Consider the following 26,928-nt stretch of genomic DNA (forward strand, 5'->3'; position numbering starts at 1 on the left):
CCGTCCCCTACAGAGAGGTGACACAGGCGTCGACTTCAGGCCTTCTGCACAATAAACTAACCAAGGTGGATGAAATGGCAACAGGGAGGAATGAAACAGGACAACAGATGTCGCTTGGTCACCTTAGCCCCGGCCCTTGGCTCTCTGAAGTGATGAGGTGTTTTTTGAGCCAAGGGCACCTGCCTCAAAGAGAATAATAAGAATAATAATAAGAAGAAGAATAAGGCCTCTATTTTTTCACTCCTGCCAAAGGAGAGGCGGCAGTAACATTCAGAGAACTGCACAGTTTGAAGTAACTGAACCTTGGCTTTGGCCGACACAGAAAGACATGTTTAATAGGATGTGGGAATGTGCCACAGTCAAGCTTTTTATTTTTCTCGACCAATGTATTGGCAGACATCAGACATCTTTCCAGAAGCTGGTTGGTGCTTACTGCGCCTTGTTTCAGTATCATGATGGAATATATGATACAACTGAAAGACAAACTCCCCTGAGACTCTGCGGTTGTATTTTGAGAGAATAATGTATTCCACTGTGGTTTCTATACAAACATTTCTCATCCAGCAGCAGCAGAATCCCTACATCATCTGCAGAAATGGAACAGAGGCTGCGTGAGTCGATCCCCTCTGTACTGTGTCTCTGAGATATTCAATAAATCAGGTAGAACACTGCATGCACAACATCCACTATAGCAGGAGGTGAATTCATATCTCTGTGTCTCAGGAGCTTAAGAGGAGCTGGATACATTTTTTATAAGCTCAAATTAAACTCTATTTGTTCCTTTACATTTATTAATAACCTCTATATAATGTGGTTTCACTGTTAGTGGCACTGGATTCAAAACCTGTGCACAAGAGATTCAGAGGAAGCCTCACTGAGTTTTATCAGACAGGTGTGAGGGTGGAGTCACCTCACCTCAGTCTCCACCAGAGACACACAAATGAGTTTACTGTACAAAACTAGTCCTTTAACATCAGAGAAACAGCTGCAGAAAGAGATTAAATATCTTAAATCAAGGTAACGTTCTTCAGTGCTACAGTTGAAGTGGATTTCTTTTAGTTTTCACCTCTCATCTGAGCTCTAGAGACTGGTGGAGAGTCCCAGGTATTTAACCTCTTGGAGGCGGTCCTGAGAGTCATTAATCCAACCTGACGTCACATGTGTCGTTAAGACCACATGACCCCAGGTGTGACTCGTTGGTGGGTCGACATCATGTGAGTTGAGGCTTAGAGCTCCACTTGCCTTCAGCTCTCACACTGAGGACTCAGAACCTACACAGACATGAAGGAAATACTTTTGATATTTCTTCTGAGGCAAAACTTCAAAAGTTCAATAAAACGGGGGACACATACTTAAATAAGGATTTTTTTCTCGTGTTTTTGTGAGCTGGGTTTTGCAGCTATATTTATCAGTTGCCTTTGGGAGAACAGTTGATAAAAGAAAATATTGACTATATAAGTATATACCATACAAGTGAAATGTTCCAATGATCTGTCTCTATTTAGAAATGACATTTTCTTGCTCATCTGTTTGTAACATCTGGTACGCTGGAAATATTCTGCTTCAAACAGCAACAGGCTTTATCTCTTGCTCCCTGTGATTATCTGTAAATTAGACGTTCTTCTCCAGTGTTTCTAACAGATGTCGTGATGACACATGCCCCTCAGAGTTTTGAAGAACAGATGAGGAACAGGAGGTGTGGGTGCACATCCTCACAGCCTCTTCTACCCGGCTGCTCTGACGGCCACTATATATTCATCCTGCCTGACAGGAGGCTACAGATGAGAATGCTTCAACTCACCACCATCAATCATGCAATCAAATATTACAGTCCCAGCAATCAGTGCAGTGACGTGCCAGCCTCTGTGCTTGTGTATGCCTGCGCATGCATTTGCAAATTTGGCACAAATAATTTCAGCAATTCCAGCAATTATGTGTTCATAAGAAGAATCAGGCTGCGAGGAGGGGTCTGGACTTTTTATTGATATTCAGAGCTTGTAAACTGTTCTCATCGCATCGGGGAAAGAATGTATACACAGTGTTGAGCTCTGCGTAGGTCACACACACAATCTCAGGTCCAGCTCGGACGCTGCAGTGCTCTGCTGTTAACATTTGCTACAACCCTTCAGTTGTAGCACTGCAGAGACAAAGCCTGAATTTGCATGATGGTGTAGAACAGTACACCTGGTATTAAAAAGCAAGATGAATCTGGGATTGTAGGTTGATTACTAGCATCGGAAATAATGGTAGACACAACTCTGCAGTGGAGATATGTATTCGAGTTTTACCTCCTGTTTGATTGAAATGCTCACAGCCCACACATACGCAGCCTGCGACACATGGTTAGGAACCATTTGTGTATTCTGTTCACACAGCTGGATAATCCTGGTCAGAGAGGAGTCCTGTTTGATTCACAGAAATCTCAAATACATTTCTGTCTCGTTTCAAAGCACTGTGGTAAATCCATAGCTCACACACTGATGAATAAAATTACTGGCAGAAACAGAGTGAAAAGTTTCTCTTCTCATTATTTTAGTCAAACTTTAGACTAATATGGAGTTTTCTTTTTTTCAGTTGTTTATTGGAATATTTGAAGTTCTTCATCTCACTGTAGTTAGCTTCAGACTCCACTGCAATCAACTCAGGTACAATACAGAATCCCATTAAAGCTGCAGCAATCAATACTTTTTGTATTATTATTCAGTCAGTCTACCACGTGTAATGTGAAAGAAACCTGGCCACTCTGCTGAGCTTTTTAGCTTTAGATTGTTTATCACATGGTTTATTTTGAGCTGTTTTTTAAAATCAAACTCCAACATAAAAGCTCTGCTAAACCTGTGTAAATCAGGACATGTTAGCAGTCCCTTATCTGTCAAAACTGAAGATTCAGAGTCACGTTCGCTGTCAGAACAACCAATTAGTAGCTTTAATGGTTTATTAAAGTTGCTTTTCAGTTCATTACCAAACCAAAGCACAACAGAAATATGAATATATCTGATTTCCATATGTACAGATGGAATGCGCTCTACCATGATCAAAATAAATACATCATACATTAAATATATTTTCTCTTTATAATGTAGAGATACAATGAAATCTCCTCACAAAGTGTTAATTCCCTTAGACACACACATTTTTAGATACTTTAACATTTGAGACAAAGAATGTGTCTCAGACTGAGGAATGAGGAGAGGAGGTAACTAACAGAAAGAACTGACCACTATATCTAATAATACTGTAGATAGATGTCAGGACAGATGTAGCTTTTCTCTTAGATATTATAATAGCTTTTTTTTGGCATTCTGTGCACATGACATGTAAGGCAGCTAAATGAAAGAAAAACAGTGCTACGATATCATACAACATATACATCCAGGATTTAAAGGAACTACTCCTGAAAGCTCTTGGCCACAGTCATCAGCATGCATGTTCAGGCTGCAGTAACCCTGCATCACCACATCCACTCTGCTTTTTTAAATCCAGTTTAACTGTATTCATCAGTTCAGCAGCTCATTAAAAGCCCAAAACACTACTGCCATTATCATTTTCATTCCAATTTTGCTCTAGTAGCCTACACTAGCGTCTTTTGGTTGTTCTCCACTGGAATAATATCAGACAAACACTGCAGGAGAAAGGAGGCCGAAGAACAACAGAGGGTTATGAGGAAAAATAGAAATAAAAAGTGGCTTTGCATTGCAGAGAATCAGTCACTTTCAAGTCTAAAGATTGGCTATAGGCAGTCAGCTATCCCTTTTCATACAAGCAGCACAACAATGAGCGGTCGCAGACGGAGGGACATTAAAATATGCTGCTGGAGAACGCTGGGTGACGCCACCGTCTCTGTCTCCTGGTGCTTTCAAACACATGGATGCCTTTTGAATTCTTCGGTGTGTGTGTATTTCTATGCATGTGTGTGTGTGAGTGTGTGTGAATGCGGGTGGGTGTGTTGCTGTGCTTGTGTGTCTTTGTCCGTGTGACAGTGTAGGCAGTAGATGTGACATGTTGGATTCAGTTGTTAGTCATAATCCACCAGGAAGCTGAGGAAACACACATACAAGGAGAGAGCGTTAGGTCACCTCACGCCAATCTACTGCACATCTCCGGGCAGTTTGACTCGTTAGAGAAACATCAGGGGACATTTAAAAATCATTCATCTAATTTACATTTTATTTAGCTCATTTTTTCCCCATTCATCAGATAAACCTTTCTATAAGCCAAAAACACAGATGTATAGATACAGGACATTTATTAAAGGAGCGTTTAGTTTTCCTCTAGTACTGGGAGCAGCTGCTGGCAGCAGGTCTGGACACTGTTGTTAGTCACTACCAGAAAGTGATAGGACTAGCTGGGCTAGCTAGTTAGCATGCTAACCTCAGAAGTAGTGACAGAACTAGAAGTAAAATTGTGTTGGTTTTCACAGCTGGAGACAGCTCTGGATGAGTAAAGGAGTCAAGTTTGATGCTGAACTCTTCTTCTTGACCGGTACATGAACAGCTGTTAATGCTAATGTTGGCTATGTAGCAACAGCAAAACGTAAAGATTGTGCACATTGTACTGTTGAAAGTCAGAAACACAGGGCAAATACAAAGCAATGATATCACAGCATGTTTAACCCGGTGCTAATGTTTGACCTGAACCTTTTCTGAAGTTTAGGATATGAACAGTTTGATGGTGGTAAAAATAAAATATGAAGGCAGTGTGTTCAGTGACCGTGAGTGGCACAGACAATAACAGCTGCAGGTGGGAGCAGCAGAATGCTGTGCTTTATTTATTTTTCTATTATTGATTTCAGTCGATTCCTTCCTGTGCCTCTGACGTGCACGTCATAAACTGTCCTTCCTCTTCCTACCGATCAGAGAACAGCGGCCTCTCGTATCCTCAGCAGGCAAACACACCTGACACTCAGGAGAAAGTAACCTTCAAATATGTCCTACAGCTGTTTCACTGAAAATACTGCACTGAAAAAAAAAACTCATCAAAACACAGCAGTACAGTTTTGATGGTTGTTAATGATCAAACATTTCATAGCATTTAATGATGAATAATAAAGAAATGTAAAAAAAAAAAAAGCTCATTTTCCCAGGAGAACTAATGAGAACAATTTCCAATCAGAGTAAACAAGTTTATTTTAGTGGCACTTCTTCAAATAAGTTTCACTTTGTGTTCAGGATTTAAAGTTTCGTCATTTTAATTTAATCAAATAATGACTATATGTAGTGTAATTTCCAGGCTTATTTTAATTATGTTTGATTTTAGAACGTTTTTCACACAAGCTCAAAAGGCATTTAACACTATAGCTATTTTTAGGTTATTTTTCTCGATGTCAACTCTGTCTCTGTATTTTTCTGACACTGCCTGTTTACACCTGACTCCTGTGTTTACACTAAAACTGTACTTTATGTCTGAAACAGTCAGTGTGCATACATGCGAGTCACAGATGTGGCAGTAAACAACCACGTGCAGTAACCTAGCAACGATCACAGCCCGCACAGCCCACGCAGCTAAATCACCATCTGCAACGGACGCAAAGAGGGAGAAAAAATAATTAACGCTACTGCTTTCTGATTGTTATTAAGGGGCTTGCAACAAATCGATCAAATGTCAAGATGAGAGAGAAGAGTCATGAATGTAGTCTTGGCTGGAGTGACAGTGATTCACACCACTCTCCCATGTGTTGATCCTGCTGAGGAGTTAATGACGTGATGACGAGAAAACAAGTTATGTGCGTCAGAGTCATGTTGCCAAGAATAAGGTTCTACTGTATCTCCATATGCAATCATGTCCAAAAGAGGCGAGATAATATTTCATATTATGTGTTTTTGCCCTGTGTTTAACTTCATAATATACACATATCTGATCTGTGCCAAACGAAGGAAACATCAGAACTGTAAACACAGCTGAGTGTGGAGAGAATATCCCCACCTGGGTATTTGTTTCTTCAGGGACATCCAATATTTACACATGCACAGTAAACACTTTCTACTTTCAGGCTTAAAAACCAAATTTTCAAAGTGAGTTATCGTCAAGAGGCCCCTGATTTTCACAGCTGGGAGGTTTTAGTACATCTGATCATCACACATCAAAGCATTCTGTACCGATGCTGTTAAAAGCTGAAATGTGACACAAAGCAATTACCACATTAACTCATTTTACCTGTCAGCTGATTAACAGGCTGTGACATTAGGCCAACATAACGATACTTCAAACTATTTCTAAGGACGTCTGGAAAAAGATCAATATACTGATTGTTGATGTAGACTACTGTCACATGATGCAAAGTAAAGAGGAACTACATACAGCTATGTATGACAGTACTATATACAACTGACATGACAGTGTTGAACTGGGACACACCACAGTGTCTCCATCATGGCTACACTGCATGAGTCAAGTCCATTTCATTTATACAGAGCCTAATAATAACAGAAGTTATGTCAGGGCTCTTTTCATACAGAGCCGGTCCAGACTGTTTTCTTCAATATAATTTCCAGAAACCCGACATTCTCCCATGAGAACGAACCTGGCTTGTGACATTTTTCAGCATGGCCTAAAGAAAAAACTGGATAACAGGTCATTAGGCTTTTTCAGAGCCATTCAGTGTGTGGTGAATGTGTGCAGGTCCCTGCCATCACCATTTTCAGTTCTACTGTCTACCCTGGCTATTTTTCTAAAGATGTTCTTCAGAAGACTGCAAACTGCTGTCGACATGGAGGAAGACGAAGGTTCTGTTTGTGTGACCTGGCAAAAAATGACTCTGAAAACTGACACTCTGAAATGAGGAAGTGAGCAGACAGAAAGGTGCTAGCACCTACTCAACACACATGGGCTCAGGTCTAATGTGGGGTCACTGCTGGGAGCAGGGTCTGTAAACAGTGGTTTTCATTTGTAATATCTAATGTACATTAATGACTAAACGCACTCACCCACACACATTTACAAACCTGGGAGCAACATGGTAGATACTACTTCAGCATCCTCCAACATGTCAATGATGCAGCGCTGGAAATCTTTACTGCTGTTGGACTGCAGATAGCTGCAGAGACGGACAGGGGGGCAACACAGCAAGAAAAATGCAGTAAAAAGAAAAAGATAAAAAGGTTAGAAGAAACTAACTTAAGCATCACCTGTACCAAAAATAAGTCAGTATATTTTTGTTGAAATAAAGAGAGTTTGCAAATGGAGATATTCTGCATTTTAAATTTTAAACAGTTTTTAAGGTGTTTATTTTTATTGTCTGTAAATATTGGAGGTAATAAAAACTTCTTTTAACTGAAAGTTTTTTAATATATCACATTCTTATAAGATGTGCTGCACAAAATGTTCCCAATGATTAATATATTCATTGATTTGTATAATGGTACGATTGCATCTTAAACCATTTAAGCTGTGTCCCTGTGTGTGTATATGTGTGTGTGTGTGTGTGTGTGTGTGTGTGTGTGTGTGTGTGTGTGTGTGTGTGAGAGAGAGAGCTCAGAGATGGGCCATCTGCTCATCTTCACTGGTGGGGAACATTTCCATCAAAAAGTTAAGAGTGCCAAACAGTCTGCCAATATCACACACACACACACACACACACACACACACCACACACCACACCACCACACACACACCACACCACACACACACACACACACAGACCACACTGACCTCATCCAGGAGATGCGGTCTTGCCAGAACTCATACATTATGTAACACGACTTTCCCGGGAGCTTCTGAACGGACACACTGACAGCAGGGTAGAGAAGGAAAGTGGAGTGGGGCAGGAGGAGGATACAAAGGTAAACAGAGTTTACACTCAGCGAGGATGAATTAGATGAAAAAGCTTGACTCTTCTGAGAGACAGAGAGATGTCAGGGAGAAAAGCAAGGCAGCAACAGAGCTTTAAAATATAATGAGGACTTGTTTTCATTAAGTTAGAGACAGTATCACTTTGTGAAACTACTGAACTGTTATTATTGTAAAGCTTCATTTACAGTCACATAAAAGCTGCTACAATATTCCAGGATGATTGATGAGAAAATGTTAGTGGGTTTCTTCATTAACTGTATTTTTCCATCCTTCTTCCTCAGTGACACCAGCTGTGACAATTCAAACCCCTGATTCAGCACCGTCTCAATGCTCAAACTCAGAGCCCAGCACGAGGTTTAAAAGATACATGTCTTCGCCTGAGAACAAACAGGACACTCACTGCAGGTTGTCAGAGTGGGCTGAGGTGGCATCGATGTAGCTTTTCAGAACTTTCCGGAAGTTGTCCAGATCTTCATCGGTCACAGACATCTGCCTTTGAACCAGCAGGATGTTCTGGTGGCAATGAGACAAGAGACAGAGATGGGGGGTGGTGAGATGACATGTTGAATGACTGGCTGTCCACAAGAACAGGTTTCTGTGTGTGTGTGTGTGAGAGAAGAGGCATCAATGTCACATCACCCCCTGAGGTCCAGGCGTGTGTGTAGATATTGTCACGATGGATACTTTCAGACATTTGATGGGAGTCTTGGGTACATATCTCATCATCACTAACAACAGACGAGACAGAAATAAATAAATGCGATGCCTCTTTGTATATTGCTCTCACTTTAGGCACTTAAATGGAAGCAGCTGCACAAAGAAAGATGAAGGAACAAACTGTAATTTGAGAGAAATTAAGGGACTTTTTCTAAATCTTAATGACTCAAAATAATAACTGTGTTGCCAAGATACCTCATCAGTGCTCATCACTTTCTCCATATAATATATTGACGACAGCAGCTGGCTGGTTTTTCTATCTCAATTAAATGTGAGCTTACAGTAAGTCAGTGCTCCAAGTTATTTGTCACATCTCACACTCCACAGGGAAACCTGAACTGAGGTCATCATTTGGTCTCCCACTGCTCCACATCAACCTCCTGCCCTCTTTACTTTATCAACAGTTTGTTACTGAGTCATTATTGCAACCAGTGAAAGTGAAACTCTGATTCCCTGACTTTAATCTGCCGTAAAGGGTCAGTTCACTCACATTACACCAACACATATTTTTGGGCGTATGCCACAAAGCTTTAATTTTCAGATGTATACTATATCTCTGCAACCTCCTCAGACTTTAAAGCGGAGGAGGATGGAATTTAATTTATAATGCTCATAACATTTAAAAGTGACATTTAAAAAGTGAATAATCCACATCTCCCTGAGAAGTTATTAAACTATTTTCTGCCAAAAATAGTAGCTTTGAAGAGTGCAATTGTTCAGTGTTCTGAGGAGCAAACATTATTACATTCTCCTCTGTTGTACTGCGGTGGTGGCAGGTTTTACAGGTAGATAAGAGAAACCTCAGCAAATAACCGCAAAACAACCTGCTTGAGCAGGTTCCACTAAAATAACATTTAAGGTGTACAAGCATTTATCCATTAAAGTCTTGTGTATATTTGTATTTGGTCACTCGGCTCTTCTCTCGTCTGAGTGCATTTCTATTAAGATTGTTTGCTTTTTAGTGGGTTTTATTTTGAAAGGCTTATCCTAAAAGCCTAAAAGAAACAGAGAAATAGACACACTGCTCTTTAGTTAAGTTCTCCTTTTTCAACCCATATGAAAACATTCACTTCACTATTATTCTCATAATGCTTTGATATAACTATCACCACAGTCACCTGTAACAATAGGTTATATTCTCACCTGTCTGTGGGTGTTTTCACACCATTTCTACCTCTCATGTGGATAAAGACTCAGTAACTTATTTTATCCATATATGAACAAGTCAGACCCAAACTCAAACAGACTCTCTTGTTTGGAAGTAAGCTTCGTGAACATCAAGTGCCCCTCACTGCTCGACAGTCAGAATGAGGACAGTTAAACTGGATGACTAAAATGCAATTTCAAGATGGACTGATTGCTGAGTGCAGCTGAAAAAGAGTTTAAATATCTTGTCAGGTTTTTGGAACATACTGTAACTAGTGGGGGTGTAGAGAATCAGAAGAGGAGTAACTGGGGGTGATGGACAGTGTCAGAGTGCTACTGACTCAGCTCTCTTTGTCCATTCCTTTTGTTTTATACAGAGATGTGCACAATTAATGTTAAATGATCTGAGCTGAGTTTGGACTAGAGAACAACAACAGAGGAACAAAGTGTAAAAATACTGTTTCAATCAGCAGTTATCCACTGAAGTGAGTCCTTTTTTAGTCAGTAAAGTGCAATCGCTGCAATCAAACCACTATGAAGTCGGTCGAGGGGAAGGTTATTCTGTATAATAATTCTGCTGTGCAGTAGCCACAGGCAGAGAAGTGTCACATTACAACATCACAGAACAAAGGTCTCACTGTTTCATTTGACCTTGGGTGTTTGACTGCTGTGAAATTCTGTCTGTAAAATGTTAGTTAGACAAAAAGTTGACCACTCTAATGATGATACTGTACCTGCTCAATAAAGTACCAGAAACAAAATGTTTAGTCAGTGGTGACTTACAGACTTGTATGTGCTGGCCAGCGTGTCCTCCTTCAGCGGCTCCAACTTAGGACTCTAAAAGAAGAAGGTAACAAACATGAGAAGAGGCTCATGGCTCTGTTAAACATTTGGTTAAGAATGACTAGAGTTGCCAGATATATGGACCAAACCACTGGACCAATCAAATGAAAAAGAACATATAACTTTATCTTCTGTCAGGTGTTAACAGATAGTGTTTGAAAATATACTTTGTATGGAGAGTGCATCTGAGACCATATAGGTCACTTGGCCCTACAAACACAAAAACACAAAACAAGAACAAAAATGTGAGTGTGAGGATTCAAGCTGTTGCTGTGATGTTGTGTTTTTTCTTTTGTTTTGATGGCATATGATATCTGATGTTTTCATGTGTCTGATTTAATGTTTTTCAAAGGCCGTTGTGAAAGACAAACTGCCTACAGTGAAATAAAGGTTATGTCCATTCACTCAAAAGGCCACTGTATTTCTTCTGACTAAAACTCTGAGTGCAGAATAATGGAATGATGAGATGAGGTTGGGCACAGAGTACTTCACGGAGCAAATTAAAATTGTACTTTTAAAGAAAAACAAGTAGAAAACATGTAATCCACCACAGAGTATTTACTTTTTACAATCTTATCCTGGGGATGTATGTAGCCTATAGAAATACAATGTTATGAATAATGAAATACAACAAATGTAATAACACAGAATGAAGTTTAGGTCTTAAAGGTTATGGTTCTTGTGTGCATGTGTGTGTGTATACACAGCGAACATAACCTTTGAGGCAGAAAACTCATTCTGTTGCATTTCAGAGAGCAGAGAAAGGGAGCGAGATGGACAGAAGGTGTGTGTGTGTGATGAGGAGGTGGTGTTGAGGTGTGGGGATGGATATTGCACTCAGAACATCCTGCAGGTTATGAATTGCTTTGATTTTCCACTCTGAGTCCCTCTGGGTTGACAAAACCGAGGACTGGAGAGAGAAAAATGCTTCGAGAGAGACTGAAAGGAGGGGAAAAATGAACATCAAAAGACGGGAATAACAGGAATTAATAAAGAAAAGAACAGACAGAGAGAATGAGATGGAGCAGAAGATGAAGCAGGAGAGCGTGAAAGAGGCTTTGAGATGTGGTGGTGAGAATGGGTCATATGATAAAGAATGAGAGATGAGAGGTAGAGAGGTGACTGTGTTTTGTGTTGTGATAGGTTCACAGATCTGCAGAGCTCTTAGAAAAGCATCGTTTTTTTTACATGTGAGTGCACCCATTGTTCTTTTTGATCATAACAAACACACAAAAACTTCTGTCATACGAAGCTAAGTAAAAATAAAAAATAAAATACATCATTACTGATTAAAAACACACAATAGATCTGTTCATGCACTCTGTCATTTTCCACACCACGACTGAAACCGTTCAAGCACTAAGCCGATACCTTGTTCCAGATGTAACCATGAAAACACCAAAACCACCAAACCAGTCCAGTGAAATCCACATGCTGAAAGTAATCTGGTAATTGGATGAAAGTAGCCTGAGGTATTGCTGCAGAGATATGCACAGTCTGCAGTGCTGTTTGTGTAGCCCAGTTTAGTACCTCTCATTATTCTTTACACATTAATATTCTGTGCCCCAAAACAAAACAATGTTTGTAAAACTACTGCATTAGGCATTTCTACTTTGTATATCCTCTGCATAATGTGTCATAAGCAGTTTAACACTGGAAATGTTTTTAAAAATGACGACAGAACAGAAAACAGCTCTCACACAGTGCTTTTGTTATTTCCTATTAGATTCATTTAATTCAACCTGTTGCATTCAGGGTTAATGAGTGCTACATATTTGTATTCATTGAAAGCTGTGCATTCATTTCATCTATGGGTGATCATCAGGAGTGGTGTGTCAAAATATTAAAGCTCCATGCTCACATTTGCCTAACCTCTGAGATTGAACCTGTTTTCATGAATAATAAAACTAATAACATTTATCTGTGTCACACCTCTCAAAGCAAAGTTAAAAACTGGTTCACAGGGGAAAAGACAAAACATGATAAATGGTGGACGACAGAGTTTGACATTGTTACATCCACCATTTTGTTCATCTGTGACCAGCCAGATATTGACAGAACCATTATCTGTAAGTGCTTGTTTTATTGCAGCAGTTAATAAGTTTTCCTGTGAACAGCTAACAAAGCTAACCACTATATCAGCTGTCTACTAATGTGTTGCTAGGCAACACTCTAAGTGGTCTAATCAGAGATGTTATATGAACTTTGGTTTAATTGTTACTTTTACTCTTTTGGACTTCATGTGCCCATTTACCAGATTAATTCCTGTGCTGTATTTCTTATCTTTCACTGGTGATACTTTTTTCCTGACATGAGGTGCTACTTTGACAACTAATCTATACTTCTCCAGTTCCTTGTTCCAGTACTAATTCTCTGAGTGCATTTACACAAGCACTAGTCTCATGGTCATGGTCATGGTCAGATTTTTAGAGTATCCTGGTTCTGTGTATATGTATGTAAACCTGGAGCAGTAGCAGTAGTAGATATTGACCAGTATATTCTGATACAAACACTAGTATCCAGGTGTCTGAGCATTGCTGGCTGGTAAAGGACAAAGTGGCTGAGATGGTGAGAAATCACCAGATGATCAGAACTGAATACAGGGAATAATATAATGCTCCATCTAAACTCCATATCCTGAACATGATCAAAACCAGGATCAGAGTCAAAACCAGGACACTAATCTAAACTCATTTTTACAGTACCTTTGGTCTAGCTCTTGTTTATGGGACCTCTTTGTTTTCTGATCTGTAATCACTATTATTGATTTTGTAGTGCATGGTTTCCAGTAAAACCTTGAAGACCGACTCCTGTCATCAATCTTTATTGAAGTGTTTAGCTTGCAGCAGAGTGAGGGCAGAGAATCATGACTAGGCACAGAACAACAACATAATGCAGCAGTGTGTGTTTATAGAGATATTACTGGAAATTCATAGAGAGGTTGTTCCAGAAATACTTTGTTGTCCACTTGAAAACATACAGAAAGGAAGGTTTCATCATACCTGACACTCCAGTTTGTCCAGAAGCTGCTGCAGCCTGTTGATTTGGGAGCACCAGTTCTCTCCATCTTCCATGTTCACGCCTGAGATAACACAACACTAATTCACTGGAATGACCAACAAATGTAAATGTGTGACCCACCTCCATTGTGCATACTACTCTAACTGGATGTGATTAAGAGTGTAAGAGCATCCATTCATTTTATAGTACTGTATATACTATGGAGTTAGGACACAGTAGAGAGTTTCTGCTCTGTGGTTAATCTTATGATTGATGTCAGGAGACCCCATTCACATGTCAAAACAGATGGTTTCAATCAGCTGGCAAGGACAGAAAAGTACAGAGAACAATGTAGAAGTTATTTTATATTGAATGTGAAAATGATTCCTTGTGGAAATAGTGAACAACATATCTTGCATACTGTGTATTTATTCTCAAAATCAAAGGTTTGAAGGATTAAGGGAACAATTGTGTGTACAGGATTATGCACCTACATAACGACTACTGTCTAACGAAAATCAGGTTCATACTTCTTCTTATGTTTATAAAAGAACATTGGTCTCCTGATACAGCTGAATGACAATTTCTTTTAAAAGTTTTTTGGGGTCTCAGTTCATTTCTTCATTGTGGGCTCAACATCTGATGTTAAGTCAATCAATACTGAAGAAGAAAATTAATGAGGCTGAACATGAAATAATTTTCTCCAGAAAATGTCAATAGGATCTTTGCAGATGAAAAAAGCCTTCAGGGAAAGCTTACCGCCTGCTCTAATTATGCACCATACTTCTGACAGTGATGGGAGTCGTCCATGTGTACACCACTGAACACAACTCTCCAAATGTCTGATGATAAAAAGCTCATCTCATTACTGATGTGCTGCAAACATAAAACTAATCAAATGATCATAATGTAAGAAATACTGACTCTGACATGATGCTGCGTGTGTATTTACACATCAAGGACATTATGTAGAAATAACATACAGTAGGTATTTTTCCCCCACTGTGAGTCACTGTCAACAAACCACCTGAAAATACCAAAACCAACAGTGAATAAATCCTGCTGTGTAGCCACAGCCTGATAGATCCGATTCCTCTGTGCCCTAGATCTGTTTTGTCCATAAAACTATTAAAAACACATCAGTGAGCCACACTGTTGCACTGGGTGACATGTTCATTATGATGAAAATAGACATGTAGTTAATTTTGTGTCGATCCCACACACACTGTCCTCCAACTGTAAAGACTTGTTAGTGCACAGCTTTAAATAGTCCCAATTCCTCCTGCTGGAGCAGAGTTTGAAAAAAAAGAAAAACACAATGCCTGTTCTATTAGGAAATTATTTTAAAAATGTACTGTAAGTTTGATGTCTTCAGTAGGAACCGATGGGCAGACAGGTTGGCAGGTTGGTCAGGTTGGTCAGAGAGTGGAAAGAGACAAAGATGGACTAACACACTGTTTTGGTCTTTTCATTAATTTTGTTGACAATAACAAGAATACAGTACGTCACCAGCCTTACCCTTCAGGCACTAATTATCATGTCAGCATGTTAAACCAACCAAACTAAATGACTGTATAGATCATCTGTCATTACCCTCATAAATGATCCATAGGAGGTTAACAGACCTGTATCGTCATGGTAAAAATTATAAACATACATTCAAGGTCATGTAATAAAATAAACAAGGGTGAAACAAACCAGACTCTCTTGTATGAAAGTCGTCTGTTTTGTCTACCCATCCTTCCATCCCAACCACATCCTAACACTCTGTCACTCTTTATTCTACATCACATCACTTCCTCATAATTACTACAGTCACCTGACATTAAAACGTACCTCATGTTCATTACAAGCTGCTTGCAGAGACGACCTCTAGGCTCATTTTCTACAAGAGGGACATTCTCTGAAAACCCTCAAACAAAAATAGGATCTGAAGCAGACCTTCCTCTTTGTATTATTTATGATGCTGGTTGGTTTTGTTGGTTGATTTATCAATGATAATAAAAAAATATTTTTAAAAGTCTAACTATAATTTTGATATTCCTCTTACCGCTGGTCAGGATGCCAGAGCAGGGATCTGATGGGGACATGCACAGGTTATTATGGACCCTCCGACCACACCGCCTGCCATTCCTCTGTACTGCTGTCAGCTCAGGCGCCTTTACCTCTCTCCTGCCATGACAGCGGTGGAGACCCATGGAGACAAACATCAGAGAAAAAGACAGCAACTGTCAGAGGAGTGGGGGGTGGGGGGGGAATGAAACAGAAATTGAAGATATGGCAGACAGAGGTAGTCACACGGGGAATGAAGAAGAGGATATGGAATGAAACTGAGGAAGAGTGGGAGAGGATGAAGAGGAAAAGAAACCAGGAGCAAGGAAAGGAAGGATGCATTAATAATTGATCTGAATCAGAAACTCAGATAGGTTAATGTCTGAGAGAGAGAGAGAGAGAAAGAGAGAGAGAGAGAGAGAGAGAGAGAGAGAGAGAGAGCAGTCAGCGGTGACGAAACACAAGAACCAAAGATAAAAGTGTCCTAGAACAGACGTGAAAATACTTAATGAAGGGCCAGATACACACTAGTGCTTATTAACCCACAGGCTGGATGTTAAAGAGGACCTGCATTTACACACAAACACACACACACAGCTCTGTTGTAGATGTAAAAGCGTTTGCCATTTGTAAATGCAGAGTGTCAAGGGCAGGACGTCAAGCACTGTGTGGATATGAGAGTGACACTTGAGACACACACCCACAATAACTATGTTTGTGTGTGTGCACATATTTTGATTTCACTTGTGTGTGTGCGTGTCTGTGTTTCTGTGTGTTTAAATGTCCATACACATTTGTTTGTTCTTGTTCATGTGTGCCTCTCTCTCTCCTTTTGTTGCACCTTTGTGTGTGCACGCCATTATGTGTGTGTGTGTGTATGCAGTGTCACGCTGACAGCACGGAGGGAGCACATTGCTAGGAGGTTCTCACGCTGAGAACAGCCTGGAACCCAAAGGCCACTGCAACAGCCATAAATCCACTGCAGGGAAGTGAGAGAGAGTGAAAAAGCTGTTTGTTGCCAACTCAATATATCTCCAATTCTGCCCCTCCCAACACTCACATGTTTCTCTTTCTCTTTCCAAAATCCATACTCTTAAAAAGAGTTATTTGTGGTCAAAAAGCTCCTCATCATGTCTCTTTGTATGCCCCTCTTCTCTTTTTCCCATCTACAGAATCTCTGACTTTCTGCACCTTTCTAACATTTGTGTACTTTCTTTTTGCTTTCTCTTTCTCTGTGACTCACTCGCTCTGTATTTCAATGCCACCCTCATCATCCTTTCTCCTTCTGCTCCCCCTCAGACTCCCCCAGTCCCCTCTCAATAATTCACCTTGGCTATAATCGCTCCATTATTTTCAATAATACCAGTGTGGCACCCGGAGGGGAGCGAGGAGAGCTCTGCTGAGCCCTGACACATGCAGTGCAAACAGACAACCCAGCAGCACGTCACGCTACCAAAGTGGTAAGTCATGAAAAGTGGGAGGGGAGTATCCTTGGTATTTAAAAAGCTAACAATCAGCTGAAAGTGTTTGAAAGCCATTTATCGTGATATTGACCTGTGGTGAGGTAGATTTCTGCTCATTAAATGCCCTTGATGGATCGTTTCTCTGAGCATCTTCTGCATTGAATGTCTTTAATAAGTGATGAAATGTTTGAGGAGGCTGTGCTGAGATTTCTGATGAACCACAACGTATAAAATAACATTTTAAGCAGGGGTTTTGCGTATCAAACATTAGCAATCAGCTGTATGTTTGATACACTGACTCATACCCAGTGATTCACCTAATCCCAAACTGGTGACAGCAGTTGTATCTGTATCTGTATCTTTCCTATAGCAGTTTTGATGATATAGAGTAGAACAACATAGTGCAGTATATTTAGCGCAGTAGTTTGCTTTGCTGATTGTGATCTGGCAAAGCTTTGGATGAACTTGGTTTAAAGAGACATCATGTAGAGAGCTGTTCAGCTGATTGGCTGATCATGCCATCAGTCCTCTGCAGACATCAGCGTGAACCTTTCTAAAAGCTGATTTAACAACACAACACTCCCTGGTGTTCACTGGTCTCTGCCGCCAGTTTTACAAGTCCTTGTACAAATAGGAAGTTTCACTGTGTAGCCTACATGCCTAAACCTGCAGGCAAGCTGCAGCTCTACTCCTCAAGAAGCCTTTATCAACTTTAGGTAGAAAACAAAAAAATCTGACAGATATGGGTTTTTATTCCATGAGCTGATATTGTGCCTTCAGAGCAGAAAGGGAAAAGCATGACAACACCACTTTTTTCAGGTCTGCCTGACCTGCCTCAGTGGTTATGGTAAGATTAGGTTTGGATTTACTTTCATTTGATTATGTTATAGAGACACAATGCTCATGGCTATGGTTATAGAAAGGTGGCTATGGTTACATTTTTTGAAAGACTATGAGAGCATCACACTTCTGGTCCTGTGGCATTGAATGAGAACAGCCAACAAGGTCTTATCAGCCAGCAAGGCAAAGCCTGAGAACTACCCATGGCCATAATATTGTACAATGTAGAAAGTGCGTGGCAACCTGCACAAGTACCACACAATACAGACAGTATCACATTGCAGTACTAACGGGGCAGGGCTGCTCTGCTCCTCCACAGCCTCCATGGCACACTGCAGTGACCTCTGTAGAGACAGCAGCTGACTGGATGTCTCTCTGAGCATGAACCTGGTGACAAACTGGCCCAACACACTGGAACCCTGGTACTCCTGAGAGAGAGAGAGAGAGAGAGAGAGAGAGAGAGAGAGAGAGAGAGAGAGAGAGAGAGAAGCAGAGGTCAAAGCACATGATGCTTCAAAATGGAGGCAACAACAAAGTAAAAGCATCTCAGAGAGGAGACAGACCCCAGTGAGGTGGAGAGAGAGAGAGATAACTTCTCCTAAACAACTACATGTACTTGTGAAATGTGTGACAGCTGCAATTAAACTGGCTAATTAATTCTCTGAACACATACATTATTCAGTAACGCATATCCAAATTCCAAGGTGGAAGAAGTTTAATAGGAGACATAATTGCTGCTTGAGTCCCCAAACACGAACATGACTGCACATTCTCAAAGGAGTCGTATTCACGCAAGGTGATAATGAAGTAACAGTGCAGCAGCTCTCTGTCAAAACTTTAAATGACGAGTAGCCTCTACTGGAAATGCATCCTGGGAGTAACAGTCCAGAGCAGTGACAGACCACAGCTGCTAACTAGCGCCTGCACAATCCTCTGTGGATTTCCCTACTCCAGCAGCCTTAAAGAGCCAGAACAGAGGAGCAAGGTGATCTAATTAAGACAGAATGTATAATCACTCAGGGCACACAACAAGCTCTGCTGCTTTCTGTTCTATTACTATTCAAATCCCTGATTCCAGGTTGGCATCTCACAAAGTCCTGAGGCCATTTTAAAATATCTTGTCAACTGCAATTAAATAATGGACATTTTTTTTGTTCCTCTTTTGTTCACTCATCAGTTTTGGGAGACTTGGTGCAGCGTTGGCTCCATCTGTGCATGCCAGTGTTTCCTCTCCTAGCCATGAATCAGCACTAAGCGTATTTTTAGTGTGTGTGTGTGAGAGTGTGTGTGCACGTGGGTGTATTTGAACACCTATGCCTACTACTCACTCAGCATTTGTTTTTAGAGTTTTTCTAAAGACTGAATTAAGGCAAATTCATACGTTGCAGTAAATGGTTCATAACAAAACTTAACATAAGAATAGAAACTCCTACCTCTTTAGTTTTATCCATTGCCTTTAAAATGGCAATGTTCAGACTCTCCAGAGCTGACAGGACATTGAGATACTCCCCGAGGTGCTGAGAAAAATATTCTAACAGGAAACAGGAAACAAGCCGTCAGTGTCAATGCAATGTCATAATCAGAATAATCAATTCTGACTCCTGAAAGTTGGAGGCAGACTTTTACATGTTGCCATGACAGATTCCAATTAAAAGAATATCTTATAGTAATGTGTAAAAATATCCACGATTCATTTTTTTAAACTAGTCGAGATGGAAGCATTTGATCTTCACATGCCTGTGCGTCAGTAACACTCAGGGTTTACCATGTCATGAAACTGACACTGTGCTGTTGTAATCGTTTTAATTACCGTGGGTTATAACAGCAGCTGATTTATACCTGTGTACTGTTTGTGACAGAGGCTACAAAGATTAACTGGATACCAGATATAGCTGAATAATATAAGAAACTCCTACTCACTCATTTTATACTAATAGTGTTCTGAAAAAGATTTGGTTAACATTTTAAATAAAAGAGGCTGTGTGGTGAAACCATTTGTAATACTATATCAGTGAAGCAGACTTCAATCTTAATTAGCTCTTAGTTCTTAATTAAAGACCTAATTTTACTCTAACCAAAGAGTACACTCGATATGACACACAGGTAACAACGTCATCCAAGGTTAATGGATCAGCACCACCTTTTACACCTCTCCTACTTAGATTCAATTAAGTTACCTAACTGAATTTTACACCATCACTCAACACAGTGACTGATAAAATGCCCAGTGAACTAAATCTGAAATAAGAAGGAACATTCTGTCATGGAAAACATTCAACTTTCCTTGACGTCAGATGGAAAAGAAAGATGCAGATTCCCTTTTAATAAATTATGCACAAGTTTTATTCTGGGTACTCCTGGTATTTACAGGTCTCTGCCCTATTTCTCTTCACTTTATTCAGGTCATCTGACACACGCATGCATTTTTAAGATGATAAAAAAATATAGGTCAATAGATGTGTGGCAGATTTTTTGTTTTCATATGTTACAGACTAAAATCAGTGTTGCAGGTGGATGAATTCATATTTAGTGAGTGATATCAATCTTCTCATCTAATTCTCAGCAAGAAAGCAAAAGTATATTCCTCAAAATACTGAACTGTTGCTTTAAGATTATCCCTGCTACTACTAATCAACCAAAAATATGGACCCACATAAATGACAGCAAACACTGATGTTGGTAACAGCAGGAGAAATGAATGTACTGTGACACATTAAAGATCAGACAAAGCACTCTCCCACTAACCTGATAGCTTGTCAGTGTCCAGATTACTGCAGAGCAGAGTACAAGAGAGATAAATGGGCAGAGAATTGAGAAAGTTAATTAAAGAAATTCAAAGTTGGACTGATCTTGTGGCTCTGAACTGTGAATATTACAGCATTAGCCCAAGGAAGACACACACACAAGATTCCAGCCTTAAAAACCATAAAAAAATCTTAAAACTGACATGTTTGTTCTGCTTGGAAAATTTATGTTTCTGCACTTCGTTCATTTCATACTAAAGATTATTTCTGGTGAAAAAAAGTATATATATGCAGTTGTGCTGATGCCTTTTCTGTTAACTTACTCTGCTGTAGTGAAAACACTGAGATCAATACTTCTTTGTTTACACATCACGGCAGAGACTCTGGAGGCTAAATTGTTCTCAGTATCACAGTTTGATAAAGAGGGAGCAACTACTAAATGAAAAGTTCCCCTATTGCTTTAATGGCATTTATAGGCAATTTTCACTGTCAGGTACAGACCATAAGAGAGGATGGTTAATGGCTTGAGTTAGAAGAAAGCTCACACTGCATCTGTGGATAACAACAATCCATGTCTGTTTTCAGCTGCTGTTGTGAATTTTCATTTTGATTCTAACAATAAGTTCATGGCTACAACAACAACAATCCACAGAGGTAATTCCTTTCCTTTTATCTTCAGCTGAGAGGGAATATTCTCTCTTCCATGTAACATTAAGCATATTCCCCCACAGCCTGTGCAGGTTTTGGCGATGCTTTTCTTCTACAACTGATATCATACAATTAACGGTATTGTTATTCAGAGCAAGAAAGGGTCTTTTAATTAGACATCACAGATCAGTTTGTGCCAACTGCCTCAAAGCTTGGAGTGTGGTTAGAGAGGTCTGAAGGCTGGGGTGTCACATGAGTGACAGTCCAAGCCTGACAGCATGTCCAAAAGCAATTTATCCCACAGTGATGGAAGAAGTGGCAAAACTTCAAAAAATGAATGTAGAGTTGTTACTGTAGCCACTACATTCACTCTGATTTGGAAGGTGCAAAATGGAAAAAAAAACCTTACAAAGTCCATTTAAAAACTTCAGTGCATCTCCCTGTGGTATATGGTCCAGCATTCACAGTGAATTCACTGTATTACCTGAGCTGATACATACGGTTTGACAGCAGAGTTAGAAAGTCATGCACAGCCTGCCACTGTTGGTACGATGTAAAGATGTGTGAAGAGGAAAAAGGCTGCAAACTGTCTCATGAATACAAATCCCTAATCTGCCAAAGACAATAAAGACAAGTAGCTTTGGAACAAGGATGAAACTTACAACCATTTTATAAAACACGACAGGGGAGAAATGGTCTTTTCCTCCGTGGCTGCAGTGAGTTAAACATTCTCTGCAGACCAATGATTTCAGCAGCAACCCCGAGGCTGATTTCTTCGATTGCAATTTCGGAGGAGTAGGTTTTGAAGTGGCTGGTGTAGTCCACAGTACTTTAGGTCCAAAGGGAGGGGGTAAACATTAATTCAACCCGCTTTAGTTTGGCTGCAGGGCTCATTTTAACTGAAAACATCCCTCCAGCTGTGAGGCATTTAGCCTGTAACTGATGACTTGAAAAGAACACATTAACTCTGCGTTTCAGCTCAAAACATGCTCAGGCTTTTTTTTCTGCTTCTGTCTGACTATAAAAGACACAGGTTGAACACTGTTGTGAAGCAATTTAGCACATAACTTGTAGAATTTTATTTATTTACAAAAAATCATCATCATTTTGTACCATGATGGGCTAAATTTAAAAAACTCACTTATTTTGTCGTCCATCTATGGAGTAGAAAAGCTCCTGCAACTCCTCAGTAGTCAGGATCCCATCCGCAAAGTAAGCATTGAACTCCTCAAATGACAGTTTGCCATCATCTGAAACACAAAGGAAGTGTCAGGCTATATTGTTAGGAGGGAAAGGAAGGGAAAAGACTGTATTTTTTGTTTTTATTTCAGCTTCACTATTTCCTACAACAATCCTAAAAGCCTGTTCTCTATTTTATCAGGAATACCTCTTCACCCAGTCGATCCATGGGGGTCAAGGGTCTGGGATGACGACTGTAAAAGACAGTGACCTAAATATTAAAGACATAAACGCACCTCTGTGCTTCAACTTCACTGGTCATGAGCAGACTCACGTTGGGGGGGACAGTTTCCTGAGTCAGACAACTATAGTTATATGCTGCTGGTGACGTCTGGTCTTGCACTGTTTGTGCTTCACAGGGTCAACTACATGTCAACTACATGTATCATATTATATTACTATTTAATAGCTATAATTTAAGCACATGTTGAACTAATGTGAAAGTGACTAAAACATTTGAAAAAATTAAATGTCCATTTAATAGCATCTTACAGAAGTCATGCTGTATCATTATCAACATGCTTCAGCTAATAATACTGTAGAAACTCCACTGCTGTAATCTGAATCCACTGTATCATTAGTTCTTCTGTGACTTTACAGTTTTCAATCTATAGTGTGACAACACAATAATCTTTCAAGGTGATGGGAACAATCTTAGTTCAAATTAGTTCTTTGGTTTCATTAGTTTCCTTTCAACCTCGTTCTTCTTTCTATTCTACCCTCACTCTGGAGTACAGGTGACATCCACAGACTGAAGTGATTACAGTTAAATAAAACACACAAAAACAGCAAATTCTCACATCTGATAAGATGAAACCAGAACATTTTTAATTCTGAATTTTCTGCCAAACCGACTCACTGTTTCAGCACAGGCGCGCAAACACAAAATCATGTTTAATGTTACATGTGCTGTATGTATAAACCAATAAAACTGCCTCCATACCACTATGCAGAAACAGTCCACAAAACTGTAAAATGGTTGACACTACATACTGTCAGCAGACTGGGACTCTCTACCTCTTCTCAGGCTGGTTAACTGTGAGCACAGCTTGTTGTGACAGACAATGCACTGAAAAATCAATAGCAGAAGATAAATAGCTTGGTTGTCATCTGTGAAGAAGTGCTCCTTCGTGAGCCTACCATCAATCTGTCTACTGGCACAGATTACACAGATCAGTCAGCAGTTAGCCTGCCACAGAGAAACTGCTAGATGTTTTAATCTAAATCAGAGAGTCCAGACCAACAGATAGACGAGTGTCTATGGAGAACATTTCTGAGCAATGAGACACTTATGCAGTCCTACATTGACTGACGAAGGCTGGTTACTCTGTCAGTTCATGTGACTGAAGGACACACCAGAATGATCAGTGATAGAGCCAAGATGGGCATACGGACAAATGAGTGTGAAGTATTTGTTGAATCAGGCAAGCAGACTGGTTTTGTCAGCTCCTGAAACAAACAACAGCAATCCAGCCATGTCATTACTGCAGACATACCGGAGCTATCACCACTCATTTTTTTATTTAGCCCCGGCTTTAGACCCTCTGAGTGCAGGATGACTTTTGGCTTCATAAACCCATTGAGTAATCTGCCCGAATAATGACCCTGTCTGCAACATGACAAGGTAAAATGAGAGTGGTTTAATATGCCATGCAGTTCCAGTCGGCTGACTCAGCATGAGTGAAAACTCAAGGGCAAGCTTGAGGACCATCTGTTCAGCTGGAGCCTCTTTGACACTGTTCATCATTACCTCTGACCAGAATGTATAATACGCTGCTCAGAGACAATGCCTTGCCCTCAACACTTTGGCCTACTTTCTTTATCAGACAGTCTCTTAATCTTCCTCAGTCTTTATCTGCCTTTTCCTCTTCCACTTAGAGAAAATGAAGCCAAACTGATAACCAGACTTTAAACATCTTTTCTGATTTAAAGAGAAATGTGTTTCCAATTTGGCTCTTTATGTCAGAAAAAGTCCACTGATTCCTATGGGAACCTCTGAGCTCTCTAATGTATCAACAAAACACCTACTTAAGTTTTTATTTTTGATGTAAATTTTTTGTCCAGAATTGGCCTCATATATGTTTAAAGTGTTTAACTTTTGTGTTGGGTTTCGGACACATCGCGTGCACTTTGTGCCACAAGCATTTAGCATAAAGACAAATAAGCTAGCATGCTTACAGAAGTTCAACGTCAAATTAAGCTAACATTGGTAGCATGCTAGCTGAGTAACATACAGACTACACGCAAAGTGGTTCATATGTCTTTTAAAAATATATTTCACGAAACTGGATAGACACCTGTCAGGCCAACCTCTTCACTTATCTGTCGTCATTATTGGCCCCGTTTTGCCGCAGTAATGTTCAATACGCATATTTCATACGGCGAAAAACACAAAATTAGCTTGTTTCCCATGGCTGCTATGGTATGACTACAGTGAAGAAATACATTTCCTGGCGTTGGACAGTAATAATGCATCAATGATAAAATGGCGGAAACCACACAGTCTATAGGGGAAACGTAGCGCTGTGGTGCGTTCCATTTACATCGGAGATTGGGACTGGGAGTGACGTCAACCTCGAGTTAACGGCATTCCGGTTGAGAAGTCGGGAAAATACGGACGCTCACAGAGCCTTTACAGTTGTTCTTTCGAAAAATAGACAATTCTCAAAAGTAATCTGCACTCCGCCTGAGTGACACCTCAGTTGTTTGATCTCAATGTAAACACTTTAGAACGTTTGGACGCCGTTCAAATTCAACTGTTTGAGAAAAGAGAAATGTTAAGCCATGATCTTTTCAAACGTATCCCGAGCTAGCCACTGTCATGGCTAACTACTGTTAGCAATACCAGTTTATAATAACGCTCTACGTGGTATTTTGCCCATACAAACAGCGTAGCAACATGTCCACAGATAAACATCTAACAATACTATCTGACTGTCTTAATGTTGAACAAATAAGACATAACTGTTATAAACAGTAAAATTAGCGGAGTGTTCTGAGATACTGACGTGAGCAGCAGCCATCTTGATTTGTTTTGTCGGGGTTGGTGGAGTTTCTCCGACTTTCCGAGATGGAATTCCGACTCTAGGGGGCGTTCCACTGGAAAAATCCGACTCCCGAGTACAACTGGAACGCATCATTATTATTTCTGTATTTCAGAGCAGTTCATCTAAAATGAAGCATGAAATCAAGCCTTACCAAAAGCAGAATTTTAAAATGGAGAAAAAAATCCTCTGGATCAACAGTCTTTCATCATTCATTGCCTTCAGAGCTTTAGAGAGATCAGGGGTAAGTGAACTGTCCTCAAGAAAAAGAAAAACTACTTTTTATTCTTAAAGCAAAAACCATTCCCTTGAAATACAGATTTTATGTGCAGCATTTTTAAAGAAACTTCATTCATGTATTACTGACAAACTTTTAAACCCTTTTCATGAACACTTATGTTTTGATGCCATCTGTGGTTAGTTTGTGCATCTGAGACTGAAGATCCCTCCACATGTCTCTGCCTCCTCACAGTGTTGGGCTGAATGAATGTGTTTGGAAAGCTTCCTATAATTTCCTATATTCTGTGTATAGCCTCCAGGAGTTATACTCAGAAGTGACATTCTTGATAATCTGTTTGATGGACTAATGATGACTACTGACTGTCTCCTCTATTCTCTTTGACAGTTCTAGGTTAAACGTCTACTTCATGACAGAGGATGGCCACAACAAACACACAAGGCTGGGCCTCTGTGTTTTATATCCTGTTATTAAAGAGATTTATGATAAAAGAGTTTGAGTTGCTTGTTATATGGCTAATAAGTAGATTTTTTGTTACTTTGTACATTTTGAAGACTGTGTTTTCTTTGACTGTTGAGTGCCTAAAGCTGCCTCCACCACCTTTGAATTTACATTTTATTATCCACTTTCAAACAGGAGCCATAACTGAACTACCTACATTCAAAACAACCTGTTTGCAGGAGTTAATAAATGGAAACCGAGTCTAAGAGCAGCTAAATTGCTGTCTGCAGTGAGTGAAAAAAAGACAAAAATAGAAGTTGGAGGTTGGGCTCAGGAGTTAAGGGTTTGAGGAGTGGTTTATTTTCCCTGTGGTAGGAGAAGGGGTGTAACAATTCAGGGCAGAGTTTGTCAACTTTGGGGTATTGATATACCTAAAAGTTTTGGTCAAAACCTGCTGTGGGTTATAATCTTCACAGTTTATAAACTCTCTTTCCCTCATGGCTTCAGTCAAATAATATGATATACTGTCTCTAAAATGTGTCACTGCATTTATTTTCTTATCTTGTCATGTCCCTCCATGTTGTGTTTCATTAAAAACTGGCTGCATTAAAATGTCATTGGATTTTATTGGCTGTAAATCATCCTGTTACAGACCAATCAGAGCAGCTGCAGAATCCACATATTAAACAGACTCCTGACCCGAACACCAGCTGATGCCTTTAAAT

At 39.9% G+C, this 26,928-nt stretch overlaps 1 protein-coding gene across 2 annotated transcripts in view; it reads right to left on the reverse strand.

Moving 5' to 3' along the window:
- Nucleotides 1-2,897: 2,897 nt before the first annotated feature.
- The window catches only part of necab3 (N-terminal EF-hand calcium binding protein 3), a 33,040-nt gene continuing 9,009 nt past the window's right edge, over nucleotides 2,898-26,928 (reverse strand). The window contains exons 3-13 of one of the 2 annotated variants that reach the window (XM_018703842.2): nucleotides 22,383-22,491; nucleotides 20,595-20,620; nucleotides 19,283-19,380; nucleotides 18,141-18,277; nucleotides 15,545-15,666; nucleotides 13,497-13,576; nucleotides 10,435-10,488; nucleotides 8,189-8,301; nucleotides 7,648-7,725; nucleotides 6,942-7,033; nucleotides 2,898-4,037 (exon numbers count right to left, since the gene is read on the reverse strand). In XM_018703842.2, the coding sequence (XP_018559358.1) occupies nucleotides 4,009-4,037; nucleotides 6,942-7,033; nucleotides 7,648-7,725; nucleotides 8,189-8,301; nucleotides 10,435-10,488; nucleotides 13,497-13,576; nucleotides 15,545-15,666; nucleotides 18,141-18,277; nucleotides 19,283-19,380; nucleotides 20,595-20,620; nucleotides 22,383-22,491 (938 nt within the window). In that variant the 3' untranslated portion in view covers nucleotides 2,898-4,008. The remainder of the gene's footprint in view (nucleotides 4,038-6,941; nucleotides 7,034-7,647; nucleotides 7,726-8,188; nucleotides 8,302-10,434; nucleotides 10,489-13,496; nucleotides 13,577-15,544; nucleotides 15,667-18,140; nucleotides 18,278-19,282; nucleotides 19,381-20,594; nucleotides 20,621-22,382; nucleotides 22,492-26,928) is intronic. The other variant, XM_018703843.2, reaches the window with a different exon arrangement.

The sequence above is a fragment of the Lates calcarifer genome, linkage group LG12 (genome assembly GCF_001640805.2).
Source record: "Lates calcarifer isolate ASB-BC8 linkage group LG12, TLL_Latcal_v3, whole genome shotgun sequence".
NCBI lineage: Eukaryota > Metazoa > Chordata > Actinopteri > Centropomidae > Lates > Lates calcarifer.